Genomic DNA, 12882 nt, shown 5'->3' with positions numbered 1-12882 from the left:
GTGTATTTAGATTAGGTTAGGTTACCCAACAAATGGAGTTTGCTAAAGAAACAAAATGGAATCTACTTCTTTGGAAGTCTAAAATAACCTGTCCAGGATATGTCCAACCTCATCTAAAGCAAGGATCACGTGACCTCTAAAAGTCCTTAACAACCCAGGCATTTTTGGTTTTGTTCTGCTTAAGTCAAATTGCCTATACCGTTCTGGATGCTTTGCACAATTTGGAGAACTTCTTGAAGACAGGAGTCATTTCCTCTCTTAGCCCTTTCATTCTTCAAATACCTGGTTAAAAGCTACCAACCCTCATTGAGGTCCCTCCAGGGAGGCAAGTTCACCGGAGGTTGACAGGAGCATTGGCTCAAGTCCAGCTGAACAATTCCCTGCTCCCTGGCTGCTGTGGTCTAGGGCACACGGCTTAACCTCACCAAGCCTCACTTCCCTCACCTTCAACGTAAGTTATGTGGCAACACATAAGAAGCAAGGTTTTGAGGTTTCAGATAATATAATATATAAACTTAGCACAGAATAGGTATGCAAAAAGTAGTCACGTTTATTATGCTATTTGCCAGGGCAAAATAGTAGGCACTGGAGGTACAGAACAGGACCTAACCTTATTCAGACCCTGATCTTTAAAGGGGGCAAAGGAGATGACCATTTTAGAGGGGCTCTCCGAGCTCAAAGAAGCTTGTCTATTGGAGCAAGTGTTGATTTACTACCTTAGGTCACAGGCATTTACAAAGCAAAACATAAACACATAGTGGAATTCCAAGCAGGTTTACAGACTAGTGCACATGAGTAGCCAGGTGCCCTGGCAACATGGGGTTTGGTCTCCCCGCAGAAGCAGACAAGGAGCATCCGTTTAGATGGAAAAATTCCCGTGGACAGGACAACAGTGCCGCCTAAATCAAGCTCTCTCCGCCGGTTCCCACCTCCACCCCCGGCTTCCCATGCGTCTAAGGTCACCTTCAGCAGTAGCAGCTTCCGCGTGGCAAGGTGGTTCTCTGGGCACTCGTCCCCTGACCTGTCACCGTGACCGAAGAGGCAGAGGGACACTTCTGCCAGCTCGCCTCCACTGTGCCGACTGGCTGCCTCTGCCTCGGGGGCGTCTCGGGCTCTTCCTCCTCTTCCCCTGGGGGCCTGGGGACCACGCTCTGGCTCTCTGCTTTGCACCAGACCTTGGAAACGTCTTCCTGCTGCTTGTGGGAGAAGCCGGCTTCTTGGAAGAGCCTTTCTGAGATGAGGTCCGGTCTGGACTGGAAGCTAAAGTTGCATTGGACAGTTTTCTAGCAGCTTCCTCGGACTTCTTCTTTAGCAAGTCCAAGACAATTTCTGGGAAACAAGCGTTTATCTAGGAGAAATATTAGTTCTGGAAAGTAGCTCGAAGAATCCTATGGAATCCTATGCCCACTTGAGGGTTCTTGAATATAAATTCTTTTGAAGTTAATATGTTTAATTCCCTGGCCTTGATCTAAATAGATTACTTTTGTAATGGGACTACTCCAGAGATGCATGGCTCTAGAATAGTTCCCTTAAGATACTGTCCCTCCCCTGTAAGTCTTTCCTGACTACCCTCCCGGGGGGAAGAAGTTCTCACTCTGAGGGCCTTCTCAGTCCCCTGGGCATGCTTCTAGCCAGAACCTCAATGCTATATTTATTTCTTCATTTGCCTGCACTACATGCCCTCCTCTCCTCTGATTCTAGACTCCTACAGGTCAGGTTCACTGCTGTATCCTCAGGGATTGGCACAGGGACTGCCACAAAGTAAGTACTAGATGAATGAATGAATACTTGAACGAACAAATGAATGAAAGAATGAATGGCAGCAGGTCACAGCAGAAGCAGGTGCTGCCCCCTCTCACCCTGGTACACAGAGGAGACATACAGACCACAGGTAATAGTCCTCAGGCAGAGGATAAGCCTTAGGTGAGGAAATAAGACCTGCCACTCCGGGATTGCCGCTGTTTGCAGAGGGCACTGTGCCGGCACCTGGATGCCAAGGCCTGAGCCTAAAGACAGAGAGGGACTCACTAGCAAGTGGCCTGAACTGGACCCGCTTACTCTTGGTTTTCACCGGCACTGGCTTGTACTTGCGCTTGCCTGGAGGTGCTCGCCTAAAAACAGAGAGAAAAAGTGAGGATACAAGACTCTGAAGATGGAACCATGAAATTCCGGTCACCAAAGGCATACATGTGCAAGAACTGGGTTCAGCCCTCCCTTATCCATAGGGATGGGACAGATATAACAGGAAATCTGCGATGAGCTCAGACAGAGAGGAGAAAGGACATGGACATCACAGGGACACTGTAGTGAGGCACTTCGGGGACAGTGTAGTGAGGGGGTTGGAGCATGGGCTTGGCAACAGAGAGAATAGGGTACAAATCCTGGGGACCATGGGCAAGTAAACCTTGCTAAGTTTTGATTTTCGCTTCTGTAAAATAGAAAAAGTAATATCACCCATCCTCACAGGGAGGCGAGGAGGATTAAATAAGAACTGTGTGCTTGGCACACCATAAGTGATTGATATATAATTTTTTTAATTCTTTTTTTGTTTGTTTTTTTTGTGGTACGCGGGCCTCTCACCACCGTGGCCTCTCCCGTCGCGGAGCACAGGCTCCAGACGCGCAGGCTCAGCGGCCATGGCTCACAGGCCCAGCCGCTCCGCGGGGCATGAACCTGTGTGGGTTCTTCCAGGACTGGGGCATGAACCTGTGTCCCCTGCATCAGCAGGCGGACTCTCAACCACTGCGCCACCAGGGAAGCCCTAAATTATTTTTTAAATGAGATTTTAAAAAACGATTGGAGCAGTGCTCAGCACATACAATTTTCTTTAAAGAAAATCTCTTCAGATACTCATGGCACGGCCCCTTAAGTAATGGCAGCCTCTCTACCTCCTAGTATTCTGATTCTCAAACTGCTGTCCCCTGGGTGCACCTTCTGAAACAAAAGGGACTTTGCAGACTAGGAACACTCCCGGCTAGTTGGTGGTAAAGCTGAGATTCAAACCCAGCATCCGGGGTCTATGATTCTAAGGGAAGGGCAGAAGGAAAAGATGGAAGGGGAAAAGCATACGTAAATAAACCAACTGCTCCTTAGAATGCTGGGGAGGGTGCATTTAGTGCAAAGACGGGCTAAAGAAGTAAGCAGAGCAGAATCTGGACCCACTGCTACAGAAGTCTGTACAATTCAAGTCGTCATTATAACTGAAGTGAATAGGTAGTGCTGAAATGACTGAGCCAGAAAGAGGAATGCGTTCCTATCCTCTGTCACCTCTTACGAGCTCTACCTCGGGCAAGTGATCAAAGGTAGCTAGGCTCAGTTACCTTATCTGTAGATTGAGGGTGTTACCCTGTCTCACTGGGATTCTGTCGGCATCAAATGTCAGCCTGCACACACAGCACCCAGCACAGTGCCTGGGACACAGAAATGACTCCATAAATGTCAACTGAGAGAAAGGCGCATGAGAAGTGCAGCAGCCTTCACAGTTGCTTTATGATTGATCTCTCACGCCACTAGAGGTAAGCTAAATTATCCCCCAGCCGAATCAGGAAACCGTCAAAGGAAAGAAAAAGGGATTCACATTGGAAACCTGTTGATAGAAAGAACAGAAAACTCCCCACCCAGGCACCTTCAGCCTCTGGAAGCACTTTAAAGACCCTGGGTTTGCTTCATCCCTCAAGCACAGGAGATCTGCATGGAGTAGACCCAGCAGTGGAGACAGCCAGTCCCTAATTCACCCCTGACAACCCTGCACTCCACCAGGAGAGTCCCTGGGCACAACCTCAGGGACTGAGTCTCTTCTGGGAACGTCTGAGAACACCAAACCCAAGCCCGGTTGCCAAGGGGAGCTGTGCTGGGCTGGGCTTCTGAGCCCTCACCAGCAGCACATGTACTCCGAACACCACCCCAGACATGGTAACAGATGCCTCACAGGGAAGTCTTCGTCTGCAGGTCTACCTTCAAGCTGATTCACGGGGAGACTTTCTGGCTTTGGGTAAGAATCCTGAGATAAATCCCGCACACTGCCCAGAGCTCTCAGGATGGATACACTGCATCACTCTCCCAGGGACAGATACGGACACACCTTCAACAACCTCACAAATGGGAGTCTGTAGTATGGCTTTTGCCTGATGAGTTGAAGGTTGGTTAGTCTCTGAGAAATGTGGGCAGGAAGCAGAGTTAAACATCGTAGAGTCTACCAAGTGAATAAATCCTCTCACTGAATTCCAGGAAGGATCAGGTGGAGACACTGAGAAACCTGACAGTTTTAGATACTCCCAGGGATTGTCCCAGGACCTCACAGATACCAAAACCCACTGGTGCTCAAGTCCCTTATGTAATATGCTATGGTGTTCAGCATATAACCTACGCATTCTCCATATACTTTAAATCATCTCTAGATTACTTGTGATACCTAACACAATGTAAATGCTATGTAAATAATTGTAGATAAATATAACTGCTATGTAATTAGTTGTAAATATTACATAAATAGTTGCCAGGGCATGGCAAGTTCAAGTTTTGCTTTCTGGAATTTTCTGGAATTTTCAAAAATATTTTTGATCCACAGTTGGTTGAATCCACAGACGTGGAATCCATGGATACGGAGGGCCAACTGTATGTGCCAAAGACCAGCCCATGGGACAGGGTGGCAATATCTACTCAGGTGGGCAGAGGTGTACACCCACTGTCAGATGATCCCAGACAGAAGTCTCCAGAAGCATAAAAAAAAAAAAAAAAAAAGACAGGAGCCACAGGTCTGGACTAGTCATCCTAGAAAGGCTCAAGATCCTCATTTCCAACCACAAAGAGACCGTTTCCCCAATATTCCATAATTCCTACAGATGCATTGTCCTGCAATTTGTCTGCCCAATCTGCTTTTTTTTTGTTTTCATGTATTTATTTGGTTACGCCGGGTCTTAGTTGTGGCACGTGGGCTCCTTAGTTGCAGCTCACTGGCTCCTTAGTTGCAGCGTTCATGTGGCATCTAGTTCCCCGACCAGGGATCAAACTCGGCCCCCCGGCATTGGGAGCTCAGAGTGTTAACCACTGCGCCACCAGGGAAGTCCCAGACCAGTCTGCTTTGCATCTAAAAGAAAGATACGCTCCGTTGATCGTATCTGGTAATTCTTGGGGAGTGAGGACTGTTTTTCTGACCTGCCATGGCGATAAAGACAAGCTCCAATCACCTGAGAAGAAAAGGTAACCCAAGTCCCACCTCGATGGGTCAACAAATTTGTAAATGGATCCATGCGGTGTGTAGGCGCTTGGGTAGGAGGTGGCCAGGAAGTAGAGCTCCCCTGATAAAACAGGAACAGGCCATCAAGGACAGGACACAAGGCCGGGCCAAGACAGCTGAACACACAGAAAATCATCACCAGGGGTTGTGGCCCTGAAATGCGTGAGCCCCAGGAAGGGGTCCCTGAAATCCTGACTGACAGTGAGGCCTCAAGGTCTGTGAGTTCCCCAAGGAGAAAGTCCATCTCAGCCCCCCAGACCAGCTTGGGGTGTCCCCCACCAGAGGCACGTTTCTGTTCATGTTCTCTGAGCCAAAGGGCTTCTCATCTCATTTATCACCTCTTTGCTTTCAGAAACTTCACCTCAGTGAGCCTCCATGTCCCTCCCCAGTTCTCCATTACTGATAAGGAGTCTCCGTAAAGCCCAGAGATAGGCAAGCCACAGGCTGAGGCCCACTTATTAGATACTTTATATTCTATTACCCCTTCCTTACTGTGTTAGTCCCCCTTCCCCCATCTCACCGTGTCCTCCAGCTCCACCTTCTTCAGTCTTGGGTTCCTTATTTCCTGTGACACCCTCCACTCCTCGGCACCCCCTTGGTCTTCTCCACACCCCACAGAAATCACCTCCACCCACTGTCTTCCTCATCTCTTTTACCAGGGGCCCCTTTTTCCTCCCATTTCCTCATGTTTGAACTCCAGAAAACACTGCTCCCTTCTCATGGTAAGTGCCTCATTCCACCTCGTTTCACGGTTCCCTGTGAGGGACAGTGTAGGGTTTATGAGCCCAACTTTGGGTAGATAAAACTGAGTTTGAAATCTGATAACACCCATTACCATCTGTGTTGTCTTGGGCAACCTCTCCACCTGGGTAACGCTCGTGTTATTTATTCACTTGTAAAAGGGAGATAAGAATATCCTCCCTGATTATTAGGTATTAAATGAGAAAGTATTCAGTCATCGGCAGTTCCTCTTACTTCCTTATGTCTCTGTTCCCTAAAGCCTGGCACCGTGACAGTTTTGTGAGCCTGACACAACTTTTGTGCTATCGCACTGGGTTTAATGCCCTTGCTGTTGTGTGATTTACACAAGCTCTCTCTCAACCTTATGGAAGGAAATGTCTTACTAAGGTGCAAATTGGAAAAGTCTAGAGCTTTAGACAGCTCTGAGCTAGTTAAACAATCTTCTTCCTTGAATTCGTGGAGAGCAGTGACTAATGTTTGTCTCAGGCCGAGTGTGAGACTGATGTTCTTTGCAGAGGTAACGCACACAAGGTAACAACTGACTAATAGACTTTGGTTTCGTGTATTGACAAACTGTATTTATAATCTTCCCCTTGTAAGGGGGTCTGAGGACTTAGGACAAACCCTTCCCTAGAGCCAGTTTGCCCCTCTGATTAGAAACCCCAGGTACTATCCAAGGTGATGCTGACATTAGATAAATGAGGTGTCTACCAACTGTCTTCATGTGCACAGGTCACCCTCGGGCAAGGGTCCCTCCAAACCACGCAAACAATTTCTGGTCTAAAAGGAGAATTGGAAACCCTGCATTGCTGCATATTCCCTACACATGACTACAGTTGGTGTAAATTATATGTTCCAAACATGCCATAGATTTGGACATGCATGTATTTTCAGGGGAAGACAATGCTAGAAGTGAATTTCATTTGTAGGGTCTGACATTTTTAAAAAATGTATTTTAGGGCAAAAAAAACACACCAGAAAACTATAACAGGCCATGTAAAGCAAAATGCACACAATGTGAATTTACTGCAAGCTTTGTGACCTCAGCCAGTCCTCCTGAAGATGTGCTTCAGTGACTGACATTCAGAAATCCAACCCTTCAGAACTCAGCCACGGGTAGCCCCACACCCGCCACTCACTTATTTATTTACTCACTCGTTTATTTGTGCCAGCTGTTGGTTAGAAGAACTCAGGAAATAAACTGTAGCAACAGTGAAGGCAGAGCTCTGGTGCAACTAAAATGTGGCTTATCTCAAGCTGGTGACTAATAGTAAAATAATGAAATAAACTGAGTTCTAAACAGGTCAATAATGGGAAAGACTATAACACATGCAGAAAATCTGAATCACTCTTTGCAAAAACACAAAAGCAAGCAACTCTGGAAGAAAATAACTTGCCTCAGGGACAGCCTCCCTGGCTTTAGGGAGCCATGGCCGCTGGGCCTGCGCGTCCGGAGCCTGTGCTCCGCGAAGGAAGAGGCCACAACGGTGAGAGGCCCACGTACTGCAAAAGCAAAACGAAACAAAACAAAAAAATATTCATCCTGAACTATCTATTCATAAGCTAGCTGAGAGGAAACGGTGCAGCTGCTGACTGGTTTTCTTTATGTCCAACTCAAGTGAAGCTCCTGTACAGCCACCCGTGGCTCAGAGTGGAAAGTGGGAAACCATCAAGGCTTTGGTTTACACTTGTAGAGTCCTGTGTCTCGAAGGGACCCCTAAGAGATCATTTTATTCTCTTCCTTGCCTCGAAGCATGGCTAGGTGCAGTGCCAAATACCGGAAGGATCACAGGCCTTGTTGCCACTTACATAAACAAAATAAAATTTTAACTTTCAAATTGACACATAACTTATGTAAAGCTTAAATTAAAACCTCATTTTCTTATTTCAAAATTTGAGTATATTTATTAAAGCTGAGTCCCTCTCTCTCTCTCCCTCCCTCCCCCCCGCTCTTATGTGCACGCATGCCTTGCTTTGCTGATGCCCTTAACATATGCCTAATCTCTCTAGTGAGTAGCCTCCTACCTAGCTGTCTACCCTTTTCTCAGATCTCTCAGGAAAGAAATTCTCCCTTGTTCATTCACAGAAGTTGCCTAACAAACTGTTGGCAGCGTCAGGAAGAGCCCAGCCCAGCCGGTGGATCACCAGAGGTACCTTCTCTCAGGCAACACCAGCAGGATAAACACCCACTGCCTGCCCCACTGTTGGCCCTGTCCACGTTTGTATAATTGCAGATTAGAATAAAATCAGGAAGGAAGGAGTACATGCACCTCCTTCATAGTCAAAGAATTGAAAATACTACAGTGTAGACCTTGGCCTGCCCTGCACAGTGAGCTGTGCAGTTCAACAAAGAAGGGGTAAGTCGGCATAGTCAATCTGTTTCCTCTTTGGTGAAATAAACGTAACAATTACATCATGGGGGTGTTGTGATTACTAAATAAGATTTTAAAATGTAAAGTGCTTAGAACAGTATCCAGTACATTATAAAAGGTGACTAGGGCTCCCCTGGTGGCGCAGTGGTTGAGAGTCCGCCTGCCGATGCAGGGGACACGGGTTCGTTGCCCCGGTCCGGGAGGATCTCACATGCCGCGGAGCGGCTGGGCCCGTGAGCCATGGCCGCTGAGCCTGCGCGTCCGGAGCCTGTGCTCCGCAACGGGAGAGGCCACAACAGTGAGAGGAGCGCATACAGCAGAAAAAAAAAAAAAAAAAAAAGGTGACTAAATGACAGTGAAAATAGAAAAAGTGGTAGTTGCATTTTCAATAACAATAATAAGAGTAATAATAACAATAGTAATAATAATGATTATTATGATAATAAATGTTCAGTTCACAATGCCTGTGATTATCTAAGTTCCAGTAAGCAGAAACAGAATAACCTTGTACGTTTGTTACCTGCTTCACCTTCAGCAAAGGAGATGATAAATTTGCCGTATGTGCTGATCAACCCTGGGAAGGCACAGGACTCAGTGTTGCCCTGGCAAATGTCCTGTTTCTCCATTTCTTGGTTTTTCTATCTTCCTGCAAAGCCATAAGTCGACTAGATGAAAAGCAAAACCTTATATTTTAGGAATCCATATTTTCACCCTGCAGGATATTTTTTCCTCCTAGAATCAAGGAATCCTTGACTATCAGGAGTGAGTCTCCCATAGGAGACCAATAACTAGCTTCCCTCAGGAATCAAAAAAGCTGCTGCAGAGATATTTCGGTCACCCACTTGCCCTAGATGGGTAAGTTCACTTGCTATTATAAGAGGAGCTTGGTGCTCTGTGAAGGTTGCACCACTACAAAAGACTAATCTAATTTTTATTAACTGGTTAGTTGCTCAACACCTCTAAGCCTCTACAAAATCTATCAATCTATAAAATGGGGGATGGTAAGAGAATTTACCATAGGCAAGCATTGTGAATGTTAAATAAGATAATATATATAAATATCTCACTAAGTGTCTGGCATATAGTGAGGGCTCAAAACCCAGTAGCTGGGGCTCAGCCTCACTCTCCGCTCTACAAGAACTCTCAGTCCCTTCCTTCGGGCAACCACACAGGGGTCAGTCTATCACTTCTTCATGCTCTTTTCAATCCCCTAACCTGTCTATATGGGAAGAGAGAGACAAGGCAGAAAGGAGAAGGAAAAAAGGCAGCATGGTAGAGTGAAAGAGCAGGAGTGTGGGGTCAGTTAGAACTGAGCCATTCATCTGACCAGCATCAGTAACTTAATGGCCTTGCGTCACAGCTTCCTGCAAGGATGAGTATTCCCATGTTATGGTAAAGGACCTGGGATCTAATGGTCACGCAATAATCAGAGGCTGCTATTATATTTAATATACTGATATTATCTAAAATCATTTCTCAAACCCTTACGGCTGCCGGCCTTTGCTTACCCTCTGTAAACTCAAGCAAGCATGGTTCCAGGTATAACTGTAAGGTGGGTGGCTGTAGCCATGAAGAAGCCATGGACTCAAGAAGCTAACTTGGGTTAACCTCAGTAATCAACAATGACTCCTTTATCATCATTATAAGCTAGTAGGTCTAAACCCAGGAAAGCTCTCCTATATCATCTCAGAGGACTGATTGGCAACATTTTGAAACACAGTACACAGCTGCAGATTCTCGTGGGTATACCTCACCTCTCCGATTTGGGATCAGCTTTGCTGGGATCTGCCCGAGAAAGCTTCATCTCACTAATCCGAATCTTTTCGACCCTCTTCTTGCCCAGGCATGAATAATAAATATAGAACTTGCGGTTGCGGTGGAATTGGGGATGAAAAGCCAACCCCAGGAAGCCTCTCTCATCCCCCATCCAGGGAGTGATCAGCACGATGCTCTTGAGGTCCAGGAAGGGTTGCTCCAGGTGGCTCCCATCAGGCAGATAGACCCCCACCTGCTCGGCCACGAAGAGGTGACGGGTGCCGTCCCCAGCGTGGACCATGGAGACCGGGTTCCTCAGCCCGGGGGCCACAGGCAGCCCCGAGGGTTCTCGGCCACCACCCCCAGGTTGCGGTTGAGATGGCCACTCCTCAAGACGTTAGGGAAGCAGTGGGCCTTGTCGGGAAGGTTGAGGAGCCATTAGAAGCGCGCGCCATCCTTTTCATGGGATTCCTGGAGGCGGCGGTCCTTGGTAAGCAGAGCAGGGAGACTGCGGAGCGGCAGTTAGAGTGGAATGCAGAGCAGTAGTCAGAGCAGAGGTCGGGAAGGTTCCGGAGGGGCGTCCGCGGGTTCTCAGCATCATAGCGGTGGGCTGCGCAGGGCGAGCACTCCTGGAAAAGAAGAGGCAGCTCAGCCCCAGCGGGCAGACGGACCACGGTGGAGCTGGAACCAGTTTTTGAGCAAACAGTGGGAAAAAAGATCTGGGAAAGAACCAGGATTCTGGAGCTCCTGTTACCAACTACTGGTAAAGCTCCTCTCTGGGACCCAAATTTTCTACCCAGTTAATGCTTCTGAAAAGCAGAAAGGGAAAAAAAAAAATCCTCACATTCACTACACCATCTCTAGCATTTTAAGTTCATTCTTGACATATAGAGTTTTATTAAACGATCACTTTTTTCTAAAAAAGAGAGAGTACCAAATGTCTCCATCTTTCCCTTTATCCTAAATGCTGTGTCTGTAAGATTTGATTTCTTTTTGCACATCTGAAGCAATGTGGTAAGGGTTTTACATTTGTTGAATCTCAGTGTTGGATCCGTAGTGTTAATTACTTAATTTTCTGTGCTTTTCCGTATGTTCAAAATATTGTATAATTTAAAAATAAAATGATCAAAATGAACACGCTACATCATTCCCAGGGATTAGGCATCTAGCAATTTCTTCCCTTATTTATTAAAAATATTGAAGTGTTTAATATACAAAACACCATGCTGGGAGCCACACAAATTTAAATTGTGGCTCTGGGGCCATATGACTGCTCTTGACAAACATACAAGGACTGTGAACCAAAGGAATATCTGCTACTTGGGCCTCCCTGAACTATAGCGTTTTCTAGGAGGAAAATAGAATATTGTGGGCAGACAACCAACTCTCAATAGTGACGAAAGGCAGAGGCAAGTGAGATGAGGAAAGTAAGAACGACCAATTTAAAGGGGGTAGTTTGGGGCTGTGGGGGTCCTCTGGCCCAGAACCCACTTCTGATCACTGATGCCTCCCCCAGGGCCGTCTCATTCATGTCTGTTCTCTCATCACTTTAACAGAGGGACCAGCAGCGTTTCTCAGATATGTTGAGTTCCCCATTCTTTCTTATTTCAGCCCTGATTGCAGACTGCAGAGCGACTTCTTGGTTATCAGAAAGAGCAGAAGAAAGAGCCCAGAGACTCACAGCATCTCTCCCTGGGCTGTTGTCTGCTTCTATTCAGGATACGTGTCAGAGCTGCTGACAAGAAGCCATATAAACCACTCTGAGTCCCTGGCTGAGCTGTCCACCCCTGGGGAGTAGAAAGAAGAGAGATGGAAGACAAAAATAAGGATGAAATACCCAGGAGCAAAGGAGGCTGTGGACATATAATCACTACCATGGCACACTCTTATGCAGCAATTTAGAGTCTGCACAGTTGCCTTTACTCAATCAGCTCAGTAACTATCATTTCTCTGTCTTAGAAAATGAAGGCCCGGGCTTCCCTGGTGGCGCAGTGGTTGAGAGTCAGCCTGCCGATGCAGGGGACACGGGTTCGTGCCCCAGTCCGGGAAGATCCCACCTGCCACGGAGCAGCTGGGCCTGTGAGCCATGGCCACTGAGCCTGCGTGGCCGGAGCCTGTGCTCCACAACGGGAGAGGCCACAACAGTGAGAGGCCTGCGTACCGCAAAAAAAAAAAAAGAAAATGAAGGCCCAGGAAGAGTCTCTATTGTGTGCCAAGCACTGTCCTCTGCACGGGGGCTATGACAGTGAGCAAGGTGCGCAAAGGGTCTGTTCTAATGGACCTTACGCTTGCCCCAGGTCAGAGAACCATTGAATGGATGGGCCAGGGCTGTTGTGACTCTACTTTGGCATGGTGTGATCAAAAGGGCACGAGACTTGGAGCCTGAGCCTCCGGATTTGTGCCCCGACACTGTTTGACCTTCAGTAAGTCCTTTAAAACTCCTGATTCCTCATCAGTAAAATGGGGGTCCTAGTAGCTGCCTACAGGATCATTGCTGGGAACACACCATGTGTGGGGGGGAAGAAAGAGGAAGAATAAAGTTGTGAATTTTAATAGACACTTGTAGCTTATTCTTTTTTGTTTCATTTTTGGTTTTGTTTTTAATTTTATTGAAGTATAGTTGGTTTAAAATGTTGTGTTAATTTCTGCTGTACAGCAAAGTGATTCAGTTATACATATATATATTCTTTTTCGCATTCTTTCCCATTATAGACATGTGTAGGTTATTCTTATTCCTCAAATTCTTAAAACTGGAGAGCTGTTGAATTTGGCTTTCTG

General features: G+C 46.8%; 1 protein-coding gene across 1 annotated transcript; it reads right to left on the bottom strand.

Moving 5' to 3' along the window:
• Nucleotides 1-536: 536 nt before the first annotated feature.
• HHIPL2 (HHIP like 2) lies at nucleotides 537-11635 on the bottom strand. Its single transcript, XM_067729536.1, is given in 10 exon segments — nucleotides 537-1329; nucleotides 2029-2111; nucleotides 5216-5297; nucleotides 8870-8971; nucleotides 8974-9014; nucleotides 10104-10437; nucleotides 10440-10605; nucleotides 10608-10785; nucleotides 10901-10913; nucleotides 11596-11635. Coding segments are annotated over 10 exon segments (1344 nt in total). The 3' UTR covers nucleotides 537-1024.
• Nucleotides 11636-12882: the final 1247 nt, after the last annotated feature.

This window comes from Pseudorca crassidens, chromosome 2, assembly GCF_039906515.1.
Source record: "Pseudorca crassidens isolate mPseCra1 chromosome 2, mPseCra1.hap1, whole genome shotgun sequence".
Classification (NCBI taxonomy): Eukaryota; Metazoa; Chordata; class Mammalia; order Artiodactyla; family Delphinidae; genus Pseudorca; species Pseudorca crassidens.
Note: the sequence above shows the minus strand (reverse complement) of the source record. Positions and strands in the feature narration are given on the sequence as shown.